Here is a 24,414-nt window from a genome sequence, read left to right as displayed (position 1 = left end):
TAAATGAATATTTTGTAAGAATAAACCAACGGAACTTGCTTTGTAGATAACGCAGCATAAATAAATATTGGCAAAATTTAGCAGGAAAGGTCACATCTTGCGCCGGGGCATAATTGAAAAATTGAGCTGTTACACAGTAATGCTCGCAAAAGCTAGCCAATCTCATGGAAAGAAAGTATCGCTTTTGGTGTCAGTTACTGGTGCGCTGAAAATTAAATCTTAGAAGCTTCCATTACAAATTATCATACCAATTAATGTTTTTTTATGCTGACGTCATAATGGCTAATTTCGTGTCAGGTTAAAGTTCAGATTATCCATTTTAAGGAGTTGACGCACCGGTATCTTGTAATATATGCCCGTGGTCCACTGAACCTCTGGTGTTACCGCCAACAGTGAGTCTGGTTTCGATTGTTGTAGTCGAATGTCGGGATTTGCTTGCCCTTCTGCCTGATTTATATGCTGACTTCTTATTTTCGTGATTTGGCATGGAAAAATCGCATTCGTTACGGGAGTCAAGGGTCTCCATTAAAGGGCTTGAATCTTCTGGTCTGGGCCAATTTGGGCTCGTAATTTCCCCGGAGGTTTGTCGTGACGGCCGATTCCGCTGTGAGCGAAACCACCGTATTTCAGGAAATATTGGGCGCTGTCGGTTGGTTAGCACTCTTTCCTCAGTAGGAGTGGTAGGCTCTTTGAACTTTTTTGTTCCCAGAGCAAGTTTAAAAAATCTTGACATTCCTTTATGCCCAGATTGACTGTTTCCAGTGCTATGATAACTAGAAATACTATTCGAGTTGTTATCTAGATCAGTCTTGGCGTGTTTACCCATGTACGCAATCTTGCCATTGTGAATGTTCAACGGTTTGAGGTGGCTTGGACTATAACGGTGATTTTTCGTAACTCGTTCACTATCACGTGAGTTTGCACTTGCTTCACCACCGATGTCCATGTGAACGGATCTTTTGTTGGTAACGTATTTTACGCATTGTTGAAAACGTTTTCGGTATGTGTCCCTACGTTCTGCACTCCCAGGATCGATGCTATTTCGTCTCCAGTGTGCGCCATTCAGCTTGGCTGCTAAAGGTATACAATACCCACGGGATGTGAACCAAGTCAAAAGGTCTCGCCTAAACGACCTGCAAAGATATCGTATAGTGAGACAATCATAATTTCTGACAGTGGGTGGACTTAACCAAATATTGATATATCCGGATTTTAGCATTGCAGCATAAGGCATAACATAGTATGTAGTAGCAATAAATATCATGTAGGCAGCTGGAATGTAGTGGCACATTATCAAACAATATGCTATAAATAGATTTTCAACAAATACAATTTGTTTCTCCACGATGCTCTGTGACATATTCTCTAATCAAATGCATAATAACAAGGTAATATAAATGTTAATTAGAATGATATATTTCCTTGAACAATTTTACTGGCGTCAATAACGACTGGTTTTGAGGGTAAACAATGATGCTATATTTTGAACTCATGGAATTTTAACTCAATATCTGGCAAGATAGTCTGGATTTCAGTCGGTCAGTCAAGCGCTTCCGGAATATATACTGAAACCTTTTATTATTTGAGTGCTCGCGCTTTTGATTATTAAATTTTGTGCTTCTTCTTATTTTTAGTAACTCTCCAAATTGGCGTGATTTAGAGATAAAGTCAAGATTAATTGGAAATGAAACTTACTTGGTCAAAATTGCGTACAGAAACGGGTTGCAGCAGGAATTTAGAGGGTAAAATATCACGAGTAATATCTTCGACTGTGAAATCGAAATCAAAGGTTTTCCTGCTGCTGCTGTTAGAGCAAAGAACGATATTGGAAAGAAACATGCAAAGTTTGTGAAGACTAGAATAGCCATTCGTTTTGCCACAATCGCGTCTGCTGTTGCATTCATTCCGTGGAAAGCCCTGCAAACACATCGGATTTAAAATCGCATTAGTGGAAGTAGCCTACATCACGATTGGTGACATAATCAAATAAATCTGTAGTAGTGTTTTTTAAATATTTTTTGGAGTTAGCATTTAGCGTGAATAAAGTATTTTATGAAATATCAAAAACAATTTTAAGCTGTTCCGATATAATATCAGTCTACAAATCATTCGAGCGATTAAATGCCTCGATGTGTTTTTTTATGTAAATAATCGATTTAATTTGGATAAAAAACTCCCGATTTCTACACATATTTGCAATAACAACACAATTGTGCTGCAAATGGGGTTGGGCAAATAATGCTCATTTTCCTGGTATTCAGAATTGTTTACCCACCCTGATTTAGAACTAGATACAGAGGTTCTTCGTTTTCTGCCATCCGTGATACCGACAGTACGTACAGTCGTATACATCCATAAATAGCATATCACGTCTACAACAAAAGCACCAATTGCTATGAACAGTAGTACTCCAACATACGCCATACCTGTAATTCAGAATTGAATTTATTGTTTAATACGTTTTCGGGGTTACATCAGAAAGGATATATCTTACACATAACAGATTATTTTTAAGTTATCCATTTATATGCAGCCTCCTATGATAAATTCAAGGCGATAAATACTAGTGTACCTGATGTTTTGCTGACATCAAACGGCAAACAGATGCTCGTTTTCTCGTAGTTATTGACTCCAACGAGAGGTAAAATGGCGAGTAAACCTGCTACCAACCATCCAAAGAAAATGCACACTCTTGCACATCTCATTGTCATTCTTTTATCTAAATGAATGGCGAATCGAATGGCATACCTGCAGAAAAAAAAAACATCTCGTTTTGATACTTTATAACAATGCGCCAAATTTTGATAAATTATTTCAGTACAAAAATAGAACTCACCATCTTTCCAATGAAATGACACTGAGGGTGTAGACTGAGAGCTGCGACGAGAAAATAGACAAAAATCCAGATATTTTGCATCCTATTCCGGTTTGCCACTCTACGCCATATTTATAGTACTCGCCCGAACTTCTGGCGTCCATGCTTGACACCATAAGGAGGTAAATTCCCATGCACATATCTGCCACAGCGAGATTAAGAACAAGAAATTTTTGCACCGATAGATGATGCTGTCGAGCACATGATCGGTCACAAGTTACCACAGACAGAACCAATATCACGAAAAAGTTGCCAATTATTGCTAACGCGGACACAATCCATGATATTGCTGGTAGTACGCTTGTTCCCAGAACATTTTCGCATGGATTAAACGCGTCAGGTTCTGGTGTACATTTCACGGGAGTGTGGTATACTGCTCGGTATTCTACCCCGTCGACTGTGTAGCATAGCTCAATTGAATCCACAACGCGGGTTGCGTCTGTTGGCACATTAGCACTGAAATAGGAATGAATAACAAGTGATTCACAGAATGGAATGTAGGCAGTCTTAGGTAAGCGAATAATATGATGAGATTTGTTATGTTGTATTTTAATATTAATACTGCTGGAATATGCTTCAAATTTTCTTGGTTAAATAAGGTCAATTCGTTCCAAAGTTAGATCATCAAATTGGTCTATTATTCTCTCACCTTTCTCGCCAACCTCCGATCTCGTTGGCAGCAATAGCTCCCGTAGATGTTTCGTAGTCATCTTCCCAACTGCCTTCCATTGAAGCCTGATAGTAAATTCTTTGTAAGAATGAAGATCGTCCATCATAGGCTTCTGGGTCTTCATTTTCGTGATATGCAGAAACATACTCTCCATCGTAAACTACCGGATGAACGTAACTTGGTAAAGTGTAGTTCTCCCAGTCGAGGTCATAAACATCCTGAAAATTTAAAAAATACTTAACATTGAACATTGGCTAAATTTCATACTAAAGCAGCTTGTCATTTGTTTATTTCTTAGATTAAAATTGTGCTGACCAGAATAGTCTCCATATGTTTTAAATGGTGAAAATAAAGGGTAATATATTGAGGTGTTGAATAACTTTATATTTAACTCCTCAATCACTTTTGTGTTCTTTTACTAATATTCTCCTAATACGCTTCTATTAATTAGGAAGAATAAATTCTTGTTATGCTAATGATAAATTTATCCCTTTTTGCTAGATAATATTAATTTTAAATTATTGATAAAATGTCTTTGCTATGCCCTAAGTGGTATTTAAATCGTAAACACTAGTCTCATTAAATGATACGCTCCAGAAAATAAATTCTGTTTCTTTTTTCTGGTGTCTCGAGTACCTGTAAGCACAGTTATAAATAGTCTTGTTCAAACCTGATTTAAAAAAATCAAATACCTCTTTTCCGCCTGGAAAATCCGGAAATATGTGACCGGATGTGATATTTTCCATTTTGTCTTTGTCGGGAATGTCGGTAATTGTGGTGTTCTGAAAAGTTCATTTTAATCACAAATTGCGCGATTGGATTGTAGTGACTCTTATTAGGGTTAGAGGAGGAATATCACTCATTAATTATTAAGCATTTGCCTAGTCATAATAAACAGGAAAGAGTATGGTATTAACCAAAAAGAAGATAGATTATTTGATTATTAAAATTTCTCCAATTCACTATTTGTATCCGCCGTGAATAACAAATTATAAGGCAAAAATAGAATTTATGGTGGTACCGCGTTAAACCCTTGACATGAGAAAATTCCTTTCCCTAAAGTTTTCCGCATGCGCTATATTGGTGCATAAGTTTAATATCTGACACACTGGAATCCCAAAAGCCGAAGATACTACATTGTAGCATCAAATTAAGTATCCTATTAAGTACTCTTTCATAACATGAAATATTGTATATATATATATTTCGTACATTTATATGTTTTGCGGGGTGCTTTTCTAAGCTTTATATTTCCTCCAATGCTAATTATAATTCATTCAACTTACCGCATTTGCTTTTGAAGAACCGCATGGTCTCAAGTCTTGAGTATTTTCGTTTGTATTTTTATTGAATACAGAACCAAATCCATATGCATTCAGTGAGCAGCAATGATACGTATAAGTGAGCCAGGCGACCCGGAGAGAGGGCAATTCTTGCGCTGCTGGAAATCGATGCAAAAGAGGAGTCCTTCGCACGTCTATTTCTATCAATGTCTTGAGATCGTTCGTGGGTAGGGCGGAAATCGATGTTCCGCGTAAAATTCTGAAGTAGAATTTAAATATATATATATATCAACACGATTGAATTTTGATTTCTAACGGTTAACTGTCAAAAAATGGGGGGTTTATCTTTATTCGCCGAATTTAAACAAACAAGATACTCGTAGAACTTCATATGATAAAGAGTATGTTATCAACATTGCCAATCAAATCATATCTGTTCACCAGTATTTTACTCACAAATTTTCGAGGTTTTTCATCCCATGGAAAGCGCTGGGCGCTAGTGAAGTCAGCTGTTTGTTGTCGTTGAGGTTTCTGCGAAAAGTTACATTTTTAGTACTGTTGGTATATATGGAACTAAACTAAAATTTCCCGTAAACAAGATTTTTGTTTATCGTCACGAATCTCGATTTCATATTTTCCTATTTTGATCAATATTTCGCATCATATCAATTATAATCTTCGAGTTGATGGTTTATTGCGTTTGACCCACAGTACCTTTAAGGATTATGGACAAAAATTAAAGGGAGTTGATTGACTAATACATTTAGACAGATTAGCACCAGCGACCTGTCCAATTCGGGGTTAATTTTAAACTCTCGCTGGGAATAGTTTTGACAAGTGTGACGTAGGCATGGTATCAAATATGCTAAATCAAGCATCAGGCATCAGATGGGCCTGACTTGGTAGGTTAAGGTCTTTTACGTTATCGAGTGTAATAAATATCAGGTGAATACTTACAGTTGAGCTATAGAGCTTCCATTAAATGCAAAGTCGTTGATGGTTGTAAGATGTAAATTCCATGACAGCTGACTGAAAGTAAAATCAATGATTGGTATGCTAATTCCTTAATTTTCTTGTCTATCTTAGATCGATCTAGTCTCATTTGAGATGGTTTATGATTTTCAGGGATTTGGCGAGGTACCAACTTGTTAATTTAACAAAATATGACGATTGACACGGATGAGATAAAATGCCTTTAATTAATGGGTGTATATATTTTGAGCAATATATATATATACAAACTTCAGGGATTTTTTATGAATTTTGCCAACACAGAGACAACATTAATTGAGTTCTAGTAAAACTCTACAAAAATTATTTAATTTCAGTCATCAAGTACAAAAGGCGACTAAAGGCTAGTTAAATTTGTTTGAAGATGGAATGAACAACAATGAAGACTTTATTAGCTTAACTTAGCTAAAATAAGTCAATACATATTTAACTGATGAATAAAAAATAAAAACTAATCTTTTGAATAATGCTTCAGTTGTAAAAACCATTAGTCTGTTTACCCATGAAAATAATCTTTAACATGACTATTCATTGGCGCCATTTTATGTTTTCCCAAATTTGAGTTTGATTTATTCAATTTACCTTCATTAAACTGTGAAACTTTACAATTCTGCACACTTTGTAACTTATTTAAATAACATGTGATGAATATATGTACATTATCTTTTACAATAAAATCCAGGCAAATACTCTAAAGTTAATCGCATTATATGCTACAGAAAGCTCTGCCTATATCTTTAAATCGACATTTTACACGCTTGGCAATTAAAGGCAGAAGGTTCAGGTCGTGTCATGTTCGTGTTTATCATTTTTATCAATCAATTCTCCCAAAAGTATCGGACTGAAGCCGCGGCCTTGTGAGACTTCACAGATATAAAATATGAATAACTCCCGAGGTGTGACTTATATCACAGCTTGAAGTAATTTTCCATGTACTTTGGATATTTTACTAACACCGAACACGAAGATGTAACATTCCAGTGTATTTTATTCAACACACCAAAGAGCCAAAGGCCAATTGTTTTTAAATTTTGACCTGATTTCTCGGAATTAGATTTACGTCCATTCAAGAATAATTAACATATTTGTGAGGCATTTTTACAAGCGATGGCGTTCTAAATACTACGGATATCGCATTAAGAATAATAAATATTGATGTTATAAATATGAAAAATAGTAAAGCATTATAATAATTATAATAATAAATAAACGTACACTATTTTAATCCGGACTGGTAGTGATTGAAACGCTCCGGAAATGACTTGGGAGATTTGAGTATTTTCCAAAATGCTGTAAAAAATAAAAAATATATATTAACACAAAAAATTACAGATTGAACAAAATAAAATATAATTCAATATATATATATACTAAATAATTATCAATATTTTTTGAATATGCGGATCCAGGCATAAACATTTGAAATTTAAAATAAAGACTGATGCTTCAACAGATTTGAACGTTATTAACATATACGCAATGCAGATTTTATCCTTTCTTCGAAAAAGACGTTTAGGTATATTACGATTATTTATCGACCAATTAAGCATATAACCAAATGTCTATATGAATGACTGGGAAATTTGCGGCAAAAAAACCACAACCTTAAAAAAAAACAGATTTCTCAAAAAACGTATCTTAGGATAAAAACAAAAGCCAATTTTGTATCAAATTTTCAGCAATAATAGGAGATTTAAATTTCTTATCTATGCAATTGGTTAGAAAAATAATTGAGATTTTATTGAAGGTGTGGAAATTCTATGTTGAAATGCAAATTGATTGATAGACGTGTTATTTTAACCACCGCAAGTCAGTGCTTTCAAATTCGAACCTTGCCTTAAACATTGACCTCATTGAAAGTGCAGTCAACAATATTAGTTTGAATATATTTTTAAACGGAAAATGTAAAAAAAAAACTTAGCTTGTCACGTTAGCATTATTTGAAAGGCATAAAATGGTTCACTGACATAGGGCGCTAAATGTTGGCAATATTGAAGTTGAAAAGAAATTGAAACCGTATTTATGTGTTTTCGTCTGTTTTTGTCGCGACATTATCCGTAGAAATATTTCGAGTCGAAAGCCACAATTTATCAATACCATGACTCTAAAAGGAGCACTCTCTGAGAATATAGAATCTAAAGAGTTTCACTAGTTTTGAACGGTATTCACGTAATTCGGATTGAAACGGTTTGCGCCCAACATTTTGGCGTTCTACGAAAACATTTATTAAAAAAAATATAGAAAAAAATTGCAGCTTTTCATTGAGTATTTGTTCTTAATCAAATATTTCATGTTAGCTTTATACTTGGTTAGATATAAAGGGTATCGCCCCAAGAAAATATTGATAATCTGCAATTCATTCAGCATTATATAAATATAAAGAAGAATATACTTACATTTCCAGAGGAATCAATGATGATGAAGCTAAGCCAGTAAATGAGGGTATTATTGTTAATCCAACATGTTTCAATTTTCTGAAATGAAAAAAAGATATTTAAGCCAAATAAAATAAGTTCTCATAACATGTAGATTAAGTGCCTTAATCATATAGTCACAATTTTGATTGGTTTATACTTTTTTATCAGTATACCTATATATTAAAACATGACGTCATCGGTTTTTGTCACGTGTTGTTCTAAAAAAAATATTTACATGGACCAAAATGCTGTAGCATTTACAACTGTATACCAAAACTGCATGCTTAGTATTCCGGGCTTTTAATCTTTTCAATCGTCTCAAGTTCAAAGTCTTTAATTATTCAGGACATTCAGATTACAATTTTACAAATGTTTACACAAGATAGATCACATTAAAATCGATCTGACGTTAAATAACGAATTAGATTCTGCAAATTCAAAATTTTTAATTCTGTAAAATGTGATGTTCTTCCGCCTTTTAAATACTTATCTGTGAAGATCACCGATTAATGGGGTAAAAGGTCTGCTAGCAAGAAGTTGAAAAATCGGTTTTATTCCTACAATTCGTTTTCAGCGATGGTGGAAGTTTAAGTTATGATTTTTCAGCAGTCCAAATTTGGTAAAAATTAACAAAATAATGTCAAAATTTTGTATTTTATTGATATCGATATTCAGATTTTCAATTTTTTTTTGTTTTTGTATACATATTCAATATTGATCTTTAACCCGACTGATGCCACTGCAACTTTAAAAATCGGGAGAATGGTATACAACATTTAAAAAGTTTAGCAGCACTTACAATAATCGTAAACTTGGCAGATTTGAAAATGCATGTTGTTCGATTACTTTTAGCTCAGGTAAATCTTCCAATATTCTGAAAATAGAACAAAAATGTAGTTTGATATTCCCCATTTTAAGAGTATTTTTTAGTTCAAGTATTCATGATACATAAATTAAAAAATACATAAAATTACCATTAACCAGAATTTCTGCTTATCTCCCGTATAAATATTAATTCGGTGTGAATTAACACTCGTTTGCTTATATAGTATTGGATTTAGCAAATAAGAAAAAAATCATTAGATTAGCTGCGAAATAAAAATATAGCTCGGTATTTTCAAGTTCGAAAGATTATTTTTAGTTCAAATGTTCATGATTGATTAAATGACTTGTTATTAATTATCGTTTCTGCTTATATACCATATTCATCCTAATTCGGAGTGAATTAGCTCTCGAGGGCTAACTCAAAAGTATTATGTTTAGCAAATAAAAAGGAAAATCTTTGAAATTCTCTAATTTATATTTTTGTCCTAAATCATGATACGTTTATTTCGATGTGAGGTACACAAAATGCGTATAAATCCTGTTTTAGATAACACGTGTACGGTGAATTCGACAGGAATTCAGATTTCCACGTATTGTGAGCAATGATATTTTTGTATATACATCGTTGTTATAACGTCATATCTGTATTACATATATTTCACTGATATTTTATCAAAGTAAAAAATACTTGGGGTGAAAATGTGGAACCTCTCAGTATTTCCATTAAAAATCATAAGCCAAAACAAAAAAGATATTCTAAAACTCATTTCATTGCTAATACTATACAGATAATATTCTACGCTCCTAAGCTCATGAGATACATTTCAAAAAAGTTGTAGAATACAAACGTTCATTTTTGAAAATGTTGTACAGACATTTACCAGGATGATAGATCATATTATTTTTTCATTCGCATTACTTGTCTATATATATTTTTGTTAATTCAATGAGCTAGCTTTAATTAATAGACTCAAAATGCTAACAGATTTTATGTACTTTTAAGCATAACATGGTTCATCTAATACTTCTGGTCGACGCATGAAGTATGTGTCCGTATAATTCGCCTCATTACTTTTGTAATTGATTAATACCTTGCATTCAGTAAGTGAATATAATAAATAAATCTGGAAAACCGCAAATTCAGCTTTTGAGGCATGACGTCGTTGTACTATTTGATTTTTTGGTGAAAACAACAATTAAATGGACTACGTAAGCTCTATTTTGTTTCGTTTTTTTTTTCATAATATTAATTCCAAAGATAACAAAAGAATTAAACCATAACGGTTCTTGTCCTGTTTCAAACTTTCAATCACTTTGTTTATGCACCCGATCTTGCGGCCAGATGTTTCAAGCACGGTGCTGACGGCTACTGTAAACATAACTAACAATTCCGCTTTAATGATTTTAAGATAAAACTATTATGAAAAAACAGCTCATCAATGTTTTTTTCTCTATTTTGTAGTAATTATCAGCATTGGATACAATTGAAACTGTCAGGATAGTGCAATTACTAATGAAAATCGTAAAAGCTTCAACGTTTTTTAAAGTAAAGTATGACGATGTTCAGAGATTTAAATCATTCGTTTTGTTGTGAAGTGATCGAATACAAAGGTACCACTAAAAACTTCAAAGAAAAGTGAGGCAAAAATTTAATTAAGATACTTTTTGTTGCGCACAAACATGTCTTATATCATTCAAGATAGTTCGTGGTTTTGCTTACTACCTACCAATCGGACGAAAAATGTTGAAAATGAAACTAACCAAAAGGGAGAACCGGGAATCACATAAGTGAAACGATGTCGTCAGTTATCTTATCAAATCTTAGATGTTGATAAAATTAAAAAGTTATGACAGACAAGAGTTGAGGGCATAGGTGGGGGTTAATAAAAAAATTTGCGACGTTTTCGCAGCAGGCAGAAGGACACAGACGGCTGTGTTATGGCCTATGTCTGACCTTCAAAGCTTTTCCGATTTTGTCACCAATGACTAATTCCTAAGCGTTGAAAAGGACTCGCTGTTTTATTAAAATTAGTGGTGTACCGCAACAATATGTTGGTCTGGTATGGGGCCGTGATGAAACAACATACTTTAGCATGGGATAACTATGTTCCATACATTTTCTATCAAGGATGTCATTTTCTAAATTTTGATCACTGAGTCAAAATTTTTTATCAAAGCTATTATAAATAAACTTGTGCGAGAAAATCAGAAATATGAGGAGACATTAACACTCGATTTTTCATTAGTTTAGATAACTTAGACTTACTCCAACTGTATATACAATTTGATGTTTCATTTACCCTTCTGGTGGCTACAGGCAATATTAGAGTTGTTAGCATTTTTGCAGTTTTAACTATAAGATTCCATTATTCTTTTTTCAATTTTCTCATATATTTTTGCATATACATTGATTATGCGTTGAACAAATCTCGAATCTAGGATCAATGTCAAGTGTTCTAGTTCCGATATCGTTTAAATACCGTATATTTTAAATATTGTGTCAGGTTAAAAGTTTGTGACAGTTGTAAAAATGAAAATCTGACAATTAGTCAAATATATGACAAGGTGAAAAATTGGTATCATTTTGACAAACGAGCACAACAGGGAATCAATTTTCACGCCTGTGATATTTTGTAAACATATTTGGTTTACTGATTTTACGCATGAATGATTACCTAAACCTATATCAAATCTACTTCACACCTCTGCTCAAATATGGGCCATATATACAATAATCCGCATCAGAACGATTTAAGTGTAGCCCATTTCTGATAGGCAGAAGATAATATTTTGTTTTGTAGAACAGCGTCTCTTAATTCGCCTCAAAGTGCAAGATTTTTTCGATAATATCGCGGGAAAAATTCGTTTTTGTCCGCATTTTACTTTAATGAGCTTTTCTTAATCTGATTGTTCACGCCACCCTTGTCGTGGTCACGTGACGTCATTTAGAAAAAATGTCCCATTGTTACTAATTTTTATATGGAAATCAATTAACTTGTATGACATGCACTATCGCATGTAATCAATAAAATTAGCAGTATAGAAAATAATATAATAATATAGAATATTTGGTTATAGTTACTGTTTTCTTAAAAACGTTTCATTTCACCAGTTTTCAATCAAATGGTGATGATAAATAATGTTTACATGCGTAAAATGACCAGTATTATCATCAATCATTAAACGCAAACTCTGCCATTTTGTTTTTACTGACCATCACTACTTTATATCGTTTAAAGAACGTGAAAAACAATGTACAACATGAAACCAAACGATTAACAAATACCAGAAACTAGAAAAAATATACCCCGATGTTCAAGTTATCTGTCTTATTCAAAATATTTCTTAATCGATGTAATGAGTGAAAAATATTGATGGTGAATGATATATTTTTCTTTCACAACAAAAGTAAATATGTGAACGTATGTTAATGCTTTCTTTAAACACCCATACGTTATATATTTGGTATGATTCATTTTTGAGATTTGCGCTTTCTAAAAATCATAAGACTATCTAAATATAAAATGCAAATGGAACAGTTACAGGCTACAAAGCCTGTTTTCCTCAGGGAGAGCGCCCATATTAGTCTGACAAATATTCTAACTAATTCCGAAGAGAGACGCTGACTATGATGATTTTAAGGGGTGATTTAAACTGTTGAAAATTTTTACTCGAAATCCTTGTTATTGAATATTCGTGTTCAATATTACCCCTGTTTATAATAGTTGTAATTACTCATGCGTGGCAAAAAATATTCATTTATGATTTGCGCGGTAACGCAACTAAACTCCAGCTAGCGCAGGCTGCAACTCTTTTCGTCCGTTAGGAATTTTAGTGATTTGCTTTTGCTTACAAATGTTATTAGCAGTGGTGGGATTCACAGATTTGCACCTGTTCTATAGAAATGCCTTACGGAATTTTGTAAGATTAGCGAACCGGTTAGCATTACTGGTTACTGTCAATTTTCTGTTTGTAACAGAACCTGCTGAAAAATATGATTTTTGTGAAGGAAACGGCTGACGAAAAATTTGAATTTCACCACTGGTTATTAGTGTATTAATCCGAGAGGAAGATCAACGAAGGAACGAAATTTGAGAATTTGGAACAAACAATGCCGGTAACCTACACTAGTCCCACCGATTTGACTTTCGTAACGACGTAACATACTGTGGGTCTTGAGACCTGCTCTACAGTCTATCAAACAACAGTCTCAAATTTTCTCTCCTACATCAGGCTTCGCAAACTGATTCGTGGTACACAATTTATATATTATGATTATTTGGAGATTGTATTTATACAGATTAAAATAATCAACATTTGGCGTAACTGCACAACATTAAGCTACTGTAATAACTGAATAGTCACGTGTACTGTTATGTAAGTAATATAAATCGAAATGTAATAGTTTTAATACGTCATTTCACTGGGCTGGATGTAGCGAATTTGCACAATCCATATTTTCTCACCCATTACGCGCGACGCAAGCGCGCTAGACGCTATGCAAATTCGAAACTGCTTGACCAGTTGACAGGTGAAAACGTTTGTGATTACTTTTTGGTGAATGATAGCTAATAATGTTTTGTGCGTGGCGTACGTAAATGGGTAAGGTATTTGCGTAGCATCTGCCCACGTCAACTCACAACATTAAGAGTTGTTTGTTTTGTATCCGGAGCCCTGGTGTCATCTACTATTTTAGGTTGCACACCTTTTCTCAATGAACTAATTAATACACAAATAGGGAAAAAATCCATGGCGTCATATGTTTGTTTTTCTGCGTCAACTTCGTTCGAACGTAATTAGTGTGGACAGATTGAAATGTGACGCAGCTTACAGTAGATGATAAACTTGAATAGATTCTTGATTATAGATGAACTGTAATCCTAATCCTATTGTTTGATAAACGTAGTTATATGGTTTCTGGAAATTATTGACTTCATTTATGATTCAGCCCTTTATTCTAAATATCCTGCTGGAATTCAATTTTGAACGAGTGTTCGTGATCAAGCTTTTCTAGAAAGTTTTTCTAAATAATAATACACATCATGATTTTCATCTTTTGTCCTTATTGTTTTTGAATGTACAACATATTATTTTAGGGACATCTTGTTTTTTAACAAAAGACTAAACTTGGCCTTACGTATAAATACAACCGTCTGTCAACCATTATGCCATCCAATAAACAGATATAACCTCTAAATGTTGCTCGCTCCAGATTAGTCTATTTCTCCCTCAATACCACGAACAATATTATTACAGGAATCTTGAATATTATATCACGATATCAAAAAAGTTCGCTTCGTGCGTTTAGGCAAAAAGATTTATAAGTAATAAATTAAGTGTTGTACTTACATAGTTGAAAGACTTTCGTATCCGAAAAACGCAAAATTTTGGATTTCCCGTAGTTTGGAATTCTTCCAAATATATCTGAAAATTCAAAAATACAATTTAAACTTTTGCCACGTATATCTACGGTCATATAATCCCGTAGTTAAGTATTATGCATGCCTTAGTGCCTTTGAACCTCGCTCGTGACAGTAACCATGATTGGCCTAATGATGTACTTACTTAAGACAGTCAAACACACCAAATGAAGTATTTTGCGAAAAACGAATATTCCCTTGTGAGTTCGAATTCCAATATTTTGTATTTCAACGATTATCTATTTATCATTGGTCTACTAGTATAAATTATAAATATGTAATAGGATTTTCAGTGGGTTTCCTATCTCACTTGTTTTGATATTACTCGCTGTTTGATTTAATTATGGTTATTGGTAGAATCGCTTCCTCGGGACGTAGAAAAAGGCCTGTAGTTGTCTTACGCCTGCCTTGGACTGAGAGAGTCTATATGTGTTGAGTTGTATTGTGTCATTTATACATAGTCGAACATTATGAAATTATGAAAATTACAGCATTGGATGATTTGAAACTTGTTGAAAAACGGCATTATTACACACTGAATACAGCTCATTCAAAGAGCAAGTTGAACTACGATGAAATCCCAAATATCAATCTCTGAAATTAAATCTAAATTTATCTGAAGAACTTTCCAACCCCGTGATCACTTAAAGTTTATTGGCGCATTTATAATTTATTTGAAGCTTTTCAAATGTAGTTTCTGATATTTCTTTGAGTGTAATCATATTAGTTAGCTTGGGACAGCATAATAAACCAACTACCATACGATTAGACGGAACAAATTTGAAAAGATCTCTGTGTCGAAATATGTGACAAATTCTTATAAGATAAAACTCCAAGGAAAATGAAATTATTTTCCCAGCCAGTACATGTGTACTAAAATCGTGGCAAGCTGGTACTTATCATTTCCATTAATTTGCCTCAAATCGCGTCATGATAATCACTTTAGAATTCCAAATATTTAATTTCTATTGCAAATATTTTGTGAATTTTGTTTAAAATTAACTAATATTTCTTGATTGAAATTCGTGAATGCGTTCAATGTCACTGATATAAATATGGTATAAATATATATATATATATATATATATCATGGCATCAATCAAAGTATCTGATTTGAATGCATTTTGACTGCTTGTTGATATGAAATTCGGACTAAATATTTATCTACTTACATTGTGGATAAATTCTTCAACGTGTTCGAGTCTGGAAAGCTTCCTTGAGAAAATACTGATATATCGGTCTGTAGAAGTTTACTAAAACAAAACCAAATATTCCATTAATCAATATTTCTCTATTAATTTTTGTCTGTGTCGTGAATATAAACAGACAAACAAAGTAAATAAATTAAGTAATCCAGATAATCAATTATTTATCGGATTCCGGTTTAAATATTAAAATAATCGATTAAAAGGTAGAAGAGGTGATATATTTTCAAATGGAATTCGACCATATATGATTTATAACTGAACGGTACCATGGCAACACGGTCGTCCCACAAACCATGCATGGTTAAAAATAATTTTTGGAAGAAAATTTTGAAAAAGTAGATGACGTTTTTTTATTAAATAATACACAAATATGTTTCATTGGCGAATAAGGAACGATCATACGTAAATCGTAAGTTTTGTTCGATCTAATTTGGATAAAATATTTAGTTGAATTTGCTTCAAATTTGGGAGAAACTATACTTGGCCAACGTTCATATCAAAAGTGCTCTAAATTTGAATAGTTTAACTAAAAAGAATTGATTCTGCAAGAATCAATTTACTGATTGATTTTTTTAATCTAAACTTAAGGCTTGTTTAATATTACTAGAAGATGAAATTCATTCCTATTTCGACCGCTATTAATTCTGTATCCCAATGAAGTAATGTGATATTGTACATTTTAACAGTCTCATTTCTTGAATGAAAACTTTATATCATATATCATGCAATGTCAGTGAGTGAACGAACCAATATTAAATTGAGGTGAAGGCAAGCGGGAAATTGCATGTTCAGTTCGTATATCAAACACTCTTTGATTTGAGGTGAACATATCATCGCGACATTTAAAATTGGCATCAGATAGACAACTGATCAATCGCGGTTCTGATGTTAATATTTCTATGCTTAAACATGCCTGGGACAAACGTTGGGAATATTCAGTTGCTCAACGAACGAGTCTTCGAAGTGCGTTTATATTTGGTCCATGGCGCCCATATGCTAAGTTTTATTTTCCAATAAAATTGGTTGTTTGAATTGACATAACATAGAGGCGTCACAACCTGTACCACTACGTCATTGAAAAATCTGTTCATTCTATTCTGTCATTACTCTCGACTTCTTCCAAGTTACGATTTCTGTCAACGCGAGGTTTAAAGTAGTTCTATAAATATATAAATACATCTGTATGCCCAAGTGAATTAGTTCCCGTGCGGAGGTCGTTCCCGGAGGGCCATATTGCGGGCATATAATCAGTGGGATTTTCAGTATTATACGACTAATATAATAACCTTAAACAAACAGGACCTCCCAGTGGAAACGATGGCATTGGTCACATGTCAAAATGATAAAAAGTTTAGGTCGTTTGTCATCAAGGCCTACTTAACGGTATATGGAGGAAATTTGCATGTCATGGCGCCAATTTAACCGTCTCGGCGAAGGATTAGGAACCACTAACGTATACAATCATAAATTATGAAGCCACTTACAAGTATATATACCAACTTGTTGAAAACTATGCTTATACCTGTGCGGAATCAAGTTTTGAACTCGAGTGGATTTGAGAACGAACTTGCAAATAGTTTTTTGACGAGTCGAGAAGAAAATACTGGACGACAACATTTTACACTAAAGAAGTTATTGGTATTGCGTCATTAATATTGTAAATGCATAATAGACTCGAGCGTTGCTAGCATATTAGTAATTCGCAAAAAAAACGAATAATCATTATTGACACCAGCAGGTAAATCAGATAGTACAGAAATGCAGAAAATCAATGACGAAATTTGACGTTATTATGAAGTTATTTGCCTAATGGTATGTTGTTTTTAACAAAACCTAAAGCCACAACCACGTTTTAAGAGAAAATCCGCTTGACCCAAGTTATTAAATTTCTATCAATATAAGCTATTAATGACATGTATTTTCGAATATTATGAACTCCTTTGTGTTTTGTTTTGCCTAAGGCCTAATACTCGATCAAGTTTGTTGTGTAATTGTGTAAAAATGTTGTCACGAAAAACAGAAAAATAAATAAAAAATAAACACTCCTACCGACACGGTTAATCTCAAATATAAAATTGTTAAATACTAAATTGAAATTTCAATAAACAACTAAATATGACTAATATAGAAACTGTAGGTTTGCCACCAATTTTCACTGAAATATTGAAATCTACTTTGGAAGTTTATGTACTTCCTGTCTGTTTAATTAGCTAACCAAAATCCGATTTTAATATTAATTTGCTACACATGCCAGTTTATTAAATTATACATGGCAATTGTTGAGTTTTACCATTAATATATCAGTATGGTACTCACAATGTTTCTGTTACTTTTGGTAACTTGCTAGGAACTTCAGTTGCGTTCACGCACAAAACTTGGACGGGGAACTTGTCATCGTTTGTATCGTTGCCGACTAAAAAAATATAGATTTTAACAGAAATTGAGGTACTTTGTGTTCAAAAATATTCATCGATTTTAATACACTATACTTGTTAGAAAGTTGGACCATGATCCAAACTCTTTGTGTTTATCCCAACTATACGTTCAACATCATAAATTGAGATGCATTGCATTAAGTTGGCCCAGACCTTAATATAATAATTTACATCTCTTCCCTCCATTTTATTACGATATTAATGTCGAGTCTAGGGGTATGGCATTTATTCAATTCAACTAAATGAATGGATTAAAACCAAAAAACTTAAATAAAAATAAGTAAAAAATGCCTTAGTTTTACTGTTGTTGAGCTAAATAAACCTTAGGAAGTCGCGTTCCGCTTTGGTCAAAAATACCAAGTTTTCAAAAGTGTACTTAATAAATTAGCAGTTTCGCCCATATGAATATCAAAAATATATTGGTTCAATTAATTAATTAACTGATTATACATGTTATATGACTAATTAGATAATTGCATCGCTAATTTTAAACTTGTTTTCCAACTGTAGTCTAGACACTTTTGTCACTATGTATTTAATGGTTCAAGTAACAACAAAAACTAGACCACTGAACTCGATCTTAGTCACGATTACACATTGCTGGTCATTATTTCAAACTAATGCCGTTTTATGACATGTTTTGGTAAATATTCTATGATTTAGAGGACATTCCACGCTAGTTGAATGTTACTGGTGTGGTTTTATTAGGAAATTATGCACGCGTCCGTATATTGTTAAGTGTGAAACATGTATGCTTGTATTTTTATGTTTACATTTTTTGTTCTGTTTGGTTGTTGATTAGCTTTAATCTGCGACAACAACGGAAGCGTGAATAATGTGACCTGGCTTGTTTTTGATGACGTGGTTGTTCGATAAAGTAGGATGCATAATGAATTTATTCATCCAGTAAAAAAAAGTTAAATTCGGTAAAATATCGACTACTTTTAAAGCATAAACTGGGTGATTAAAAACAATGATGCATCAACAACCATGCTCATAAATAACACGGGAAAGATGAGGAAGTCGATGCCACGCTATAGGTCATAAAAATATCCCCCATACAGCGTTGTTTTGCATCCTTTTTGATGCGGAAGTTGCGAGAAAATGTTTTTTTGGCAAGAAAAAAAATTTATAATACTTTTTATATCTCAAGACAGTGTAAACAAGTCGTTGGAACTTTTAAGTTTCGGTATCCCATCGTACAAATATGACGTAATGAAAATGAGACTCTATGTCGCCCTTGGGACAAGTTTAGGAGTCCTGCCCTGTCAAGAGATGTCGGCTCATATAAAAAAAATTAGAATAAACGACGATTTTAGCGATTCTAACCGATGTTAAAATGCTGTGTATCCGGCGTATGAACTTGGTACTCCAAATTTCGATATAAATAATTTTCACAACTTTCCTGGTATGTTTCTCAAAATTTCAAAAAACATTGGTTTCTGTTAATTGAATATGCCCCCAACATGCCTTTATATTTTCTCGGATATATCGTGATGTATACAAGTTGAGGTCGAAAATGTGTTATGAAATATATTCCTTGAATGCAAATTTTTCGATCGTGAATAAGCTGAGTTTGCAACAATTACCCCGAGTTTGTTTGAATAACCTTCGGTTATCGGTTAAATCGCAAATTATATTGAACGTATATTTAAAATTTCCGATACTTAGAGTACTTAGTTGATCGTATACAAAATGCAACAACATTTTCGTATGTTTTTTACACTTGGAATTAATAATTTCTCATTTCATTGTAGCCTATGTAGCAACGATAAAAATAGTCTCTGCTTCTAAAATTTTGAGTAATTTAAAGGCAGATTTTATTTTTGATGTTGTGATATTTCAACAGTGTCGGACATACTGCGCTTTGGTTTAAACAAAGTTGTAATAAATTCGTTTTGTTCTCTAAAAAGTAATCAAGTGAAACTTACGTGAAACTTTGAAATTAAAATTGTGAGTTGGTTTGCAACAGCATTCTACCGGCAACCCGCAATTTAAATCGTCTTCATTGCATCGATCCTGAATTTCGTAATAAATAGAAATTACATTTTTGGCAATTTTTTTATGTGAAATGGACCAGATATAAATACAGCTTGTTTTTACCTGACACACAATAAAACTATGTTAGTTTAACATATTCAAACATAAACACTACAGAACCTCATGGCTTTAGGTCACACAGAAGGATTAAAATAAATGTTGCCCAACAAAGAAAACTTCATCCACTAACATTGATGGTATTTCAAAGATAAACTGTTCAATCCACACTACTTGTTCTTGGGTTGGATCTATATTGTCATAATAGTGCAGAATTTCTTATCTTGTACCGCAAAATATCATTAGCACACCGAAAGATAATATAAAAAATTCATAACAGTGTATTGTGGTAGTAAGTACTTATTTATCGTTCTGTGAAACTGGAAGCCATTTTGAAAAGTGTAAATTTACGAAGTAATAAATGGATATGTATTACATTTCACTTTTTTGTAAAATTTACTCGCGTGTTTAGGCTTTTACATATAAAGGAAAGTAAGAAGGTTGACAAATAATGAATATGTTAACTTACATGCATAGCAACTTGAAGAAAATCATCTCCTCCCGCTGATAATGCTACTTGTATAATATTTGTCACGCAGATAAAAATTGATAAAATATGAATCTTCACTGATAAATCTTTATTTGAAGTCATTATAAATCTAAAAATATTTATAAAGTTTTCAATAATGTATTTGATTATATTATTTATATGATTCAAAAAAATACAATATTTGTGATAATCCTACTACGATAATCTTGATACTTGATATGTCCTCATGGGATTTTAATAATTGTGTTTATCAGCGCCACATTCATTTATCATTATCATTGTTTTGTAATTGCAGCATAAAACCACAATTCAATATACAATATTTGACAACTTTCGCGTGCTAACAGTCTCAGTAACATTGCGACTTCCAACAATACAAACATCAATTTTGATTTTATCATTAGATAACACCAAAGATAAGATAATAATTCATGATATTAGTTGCGGATGTTTTCATAAAAGCTTCTGCACGCTATATTTTTCATAAACGTGAAATCCGCCGTGAAGACGGTTTATTCTAATCCATTTTTTCATAAGCTGCAATAGTACTACATGTGCCAACGAACTAACATTCAAATGTAGAGTATTCTATTACACAGAATCTGAAAGTTTTTTGCATAAGTCGAACAGCAGAGGACTTCTACACTTTGGTAAATGAATCCGTATTCAGTAATATATATACGTAGGGAATTATTTTTTTTTGTTCACAGCTCTGTAATTTTTTTGAGGAATGACATGCTTTTTTTCTTTTTATCTTGTTAGTCAGTCAGGTAATATCTACAACCAGCCGACACTATATATACACTATATATATATATACACCAATACCATAAGTCATATTATCCTGCATTTACTTTAGTTAGAACATAAAAGCAACTCACACGTCTTTACAGAACGCTAGGAAGTTTCGAAAAATCTTTGGCGTTGAATTTTATTTAAAAATTGAATTTAAGCTAAAGAGGAATTATAGGATGTTTTATGTGAAAACTCTGACAGTAGAAAAGATGGAGGAATCTTCCAGATATCTATATGTGCATGTGCCAGTCGAGACCAAAATTGCATATACCAACGTTACATTTCATGATTGAATCGACAATATTTATCACTCTACCTAATATGTTACATTTCTATTTTCTTCAAATTAATCTTTGAATTCTCTAAGTTCGACATTCTCAAAATTTTACCAATAAAATCGCGCAAACTATTTTACTACAATGTTCTGTCAACTATGTCAAACCTCAAATCCCCATGTGATGGACCGCGAAGAATAATATATTTGATTATCAATAAGATTATTCCTATATCTTCTTCTGCAATCTCATCAAATTTTAAGAAATACGAAAAGTTTTGTTCGTCTAGAAGTCTTTTATGAATTACTATCGAGAATTTTGAGGGTCAGAAATACTCAACAGAATGAAGAAAGTATTTTACCAAATGCAATTTGGACCAAATTTAAAACCTTCATTTCACATTTTTACCAAAATTTCAAACGTCTGAAAAACCTTACCGAGAAAAATATTATTTTAACATTTCGACACGAAGGTGCTGCTCTAATATTTATTACAATTATAAATCTTTCCTCTTTGAGATAATCCCCAAATCTGTGTCTAAGTCCGTCCGTCGCCAAGACCTCTCATGTGCAATTGAAGCGATTTTCTGCTTGGAGTGCAATCCAAGTGTAGCGAGTGCCTTTTTCACAATAGCCTTCCGAGAGATTTCTCAACGCATTTTCCCAGTTTATCTTTAGCGAAGCGATGATACATTATTAATTTCTCATCGCCCAAGTTTAATTTACCCTAACTTCATGCTTGACTTGAAATGATGTAATCAAAGAATCGCCTCTTTGGTTTTATACCTCTACGGTATGCCACCAGTAAATAATAAACAAAGTCGAAAACCGTAGCTATTAACGAGCTAAATTTAGCTCGTAAATGTAAAAACCATGCTTCGTATATGATTTAATACTTTTTATCGCAATAATAGATATTTCGTACACGAAAATGAACATGAGTAACACAAACAGCGACTCCATTTTGATTGGGGTACTTGTTTTGAACCGTCTTCAAATAATGTAAAGGAGAAATGGTATAGAATATGGGATGTTGTCTCAGAAATGGGCAATTTTCTTCATGGGAAGTGTTGGGGTGGTCTTCATGCTGTATATCTTAAACTCGAATCCCACTTTGTCAGAGCGTCGATACGTTATTGAAATAAAGTAAATATTACGAAAGCTGAATACTTTGTAAGTCACTTATTGTTATATTTCACTGAATCTTTTCGAAAAAAACGAGAATTGTACCACAGTGCTATAGAATACCATCGACTAACAGCAATGCTAATGCCATGGGGACCGATCTAATTGTGCTGTGGCCAAATTTAAACCCACTTCAACCACGTTCATTTTAGATTTTCAACCGCTAGTGAATTCAATAAGATGAACGAACAATGGCCCCTTTGAGGTTTGTAACGATTTAGTTAATTCATCTTTTATCGAGTATGGTTGTTATGTATGAAATATAAAATCACGAAAGCTATAATAGGGTATATATTACTTTAAATCAATCCAACTAGTAATATTATAGGCCAATAGATATTCTATGAGATATTAAATCCATTTTTAGAATATTGGTCCATTCAATGTAAAGTGATATGCGAATCGTTTCGTATTAAAATATTTCCACGCACTAAGTAACCTGAATTACATATTTCAAACGTAATGCTATATTCCATTGTTTTGTGCGGATAAATAGACCTTTTGCGGCTTTTTGAAATTATCCTGACACGTTTTACACATTCACTCACAACATGATATTGTATTGCTAATTTTGCCGTTGGAAAACCACACCGCACAAAAATGCACAACAAAATTTCAGCACGTACGCGATGTCCACTTTGAGCGCTAAAGTTAGATGGAGATTCTGAATTCTACTATTGATTTATTTCGTCATTAACATTTAAATGGCAATCATATTAACGACATAAAAACATTTATTATAGAAAAAAGGAAACCGAATATTCCATTGGAGGTCACAAATACACTGTTTCGCATCTTGCAGCTTTCAGCAATTGCAGACGCGTAAATACACTATCCTAAACTATATTGAATCAGAAAAAGACACAAAACGCCTCTTTATTCCTTAACCGCGATGACTTGAATTGTTTCGGAAAATCTACGCGTCTGTAGGTGTTGCTATCGACTTCTGCCAAAACTAGATATTTTCTTTACTATTGAGTTTGTTTCGCTTCCGAAAACGGCATTGGGGCCTTTCAGTGATTATATATAAATAAGATTACGATATGTTCAGTTCAAACCTAAACAGATATACAAACAACATAGGAGGACAACTAAATGGATAAAAACAAAAATAAGGGCGCATTTTCACAGGACGGTTTAAATAAATAAAAATACAGAATAAAATGAATCATATTTTTCTAATATTTCTACAATATTAATACTATAATATCATAATTTCTGATACTTGATTCTTAAAAATCCTAGGCATGCCTGTGTCAGTTATATACAATGTAATCGAAGAAGGCTTTTTCATGAAGTTTCTCTAAACTACTTACTTTTTACATTAGACAAAGAGGGTTTAATACTTTCTGTCAACGCCACCGGAATTGCCAAAATACCCTCAATCCTCATGATTCCCCAATGAATCACGTTAGTTTAGGCATTCTGC

At 33.0% G+C, this 24,414-nt stretch overlaps 2 protein-coding genes across 2 annotated transcripts in view; one reads left to right on the top strand and one right to left on the bottom strand.

Moving 5' to 3' along the window:
• LOC120333860 (uncharacterized) overlaps positions 1–24,414 on the top strand; it is a 149,355-nt gene that overhangs the window by 95,136 nt on the left and 29,805 nt on the right. The gene's annotated exons all lie outside the window — the stretch shown is intronic.
• On the bottom strand, positions 20–24,414 carry LOC120334534 (follicle-stimulating hormone receptor-like). Its single transcript, XM_039402043.2, has 19 exons — positions 24,302–24,414; positions 20,711–20,840; positions 20,076–20,163; positions 18,026–18,122; positions 15,674–15,754; positions 14,431–14,505; positions 9,056–9,130; positions 8,236–8,313; positions 7,055–7,129; positions 5,786–5,857; positions 5,285–5,359; positions 4,832–5,087; positions 4,238–4,327; positions 3,525–3,763; positions 2,837–3,331; positions 2,573–2,748; positions 2,276–2,426; positions 1,696–1,917; positions 20–1,133 (listed from the first exon to the last, which is right to left on the bottom strand). Exons 2-19 carry the CDS (start codon positions 20,831–20,833, stop codon positions 320–322), a joined length of 3,282 nt encoding a protein of 1,093 aa, XP_039257977.2. The 5' UTR covers positions 20,834–20,840; positions 24,302–24,414; the 3' UTR covers positions 20–319.

The sequence above is a fragment of the Styela clava genome, chromosome 15 (genome assembly GCF_964204865.1).
Source record: "Styela clava chromosome 15, kaStyClav1.hap1.2, whole genome shotgun sequence".
NCBI lineage: Eukaryota > Metazoa > Chordata > Ascidiacea > Stolidobranchia > Styelidae > Styela > Styela clava.
Note: the sequence above shows the minus strand (reverse complement) of the source record. Positions and strands in the feature narration are given on the sequence as shown.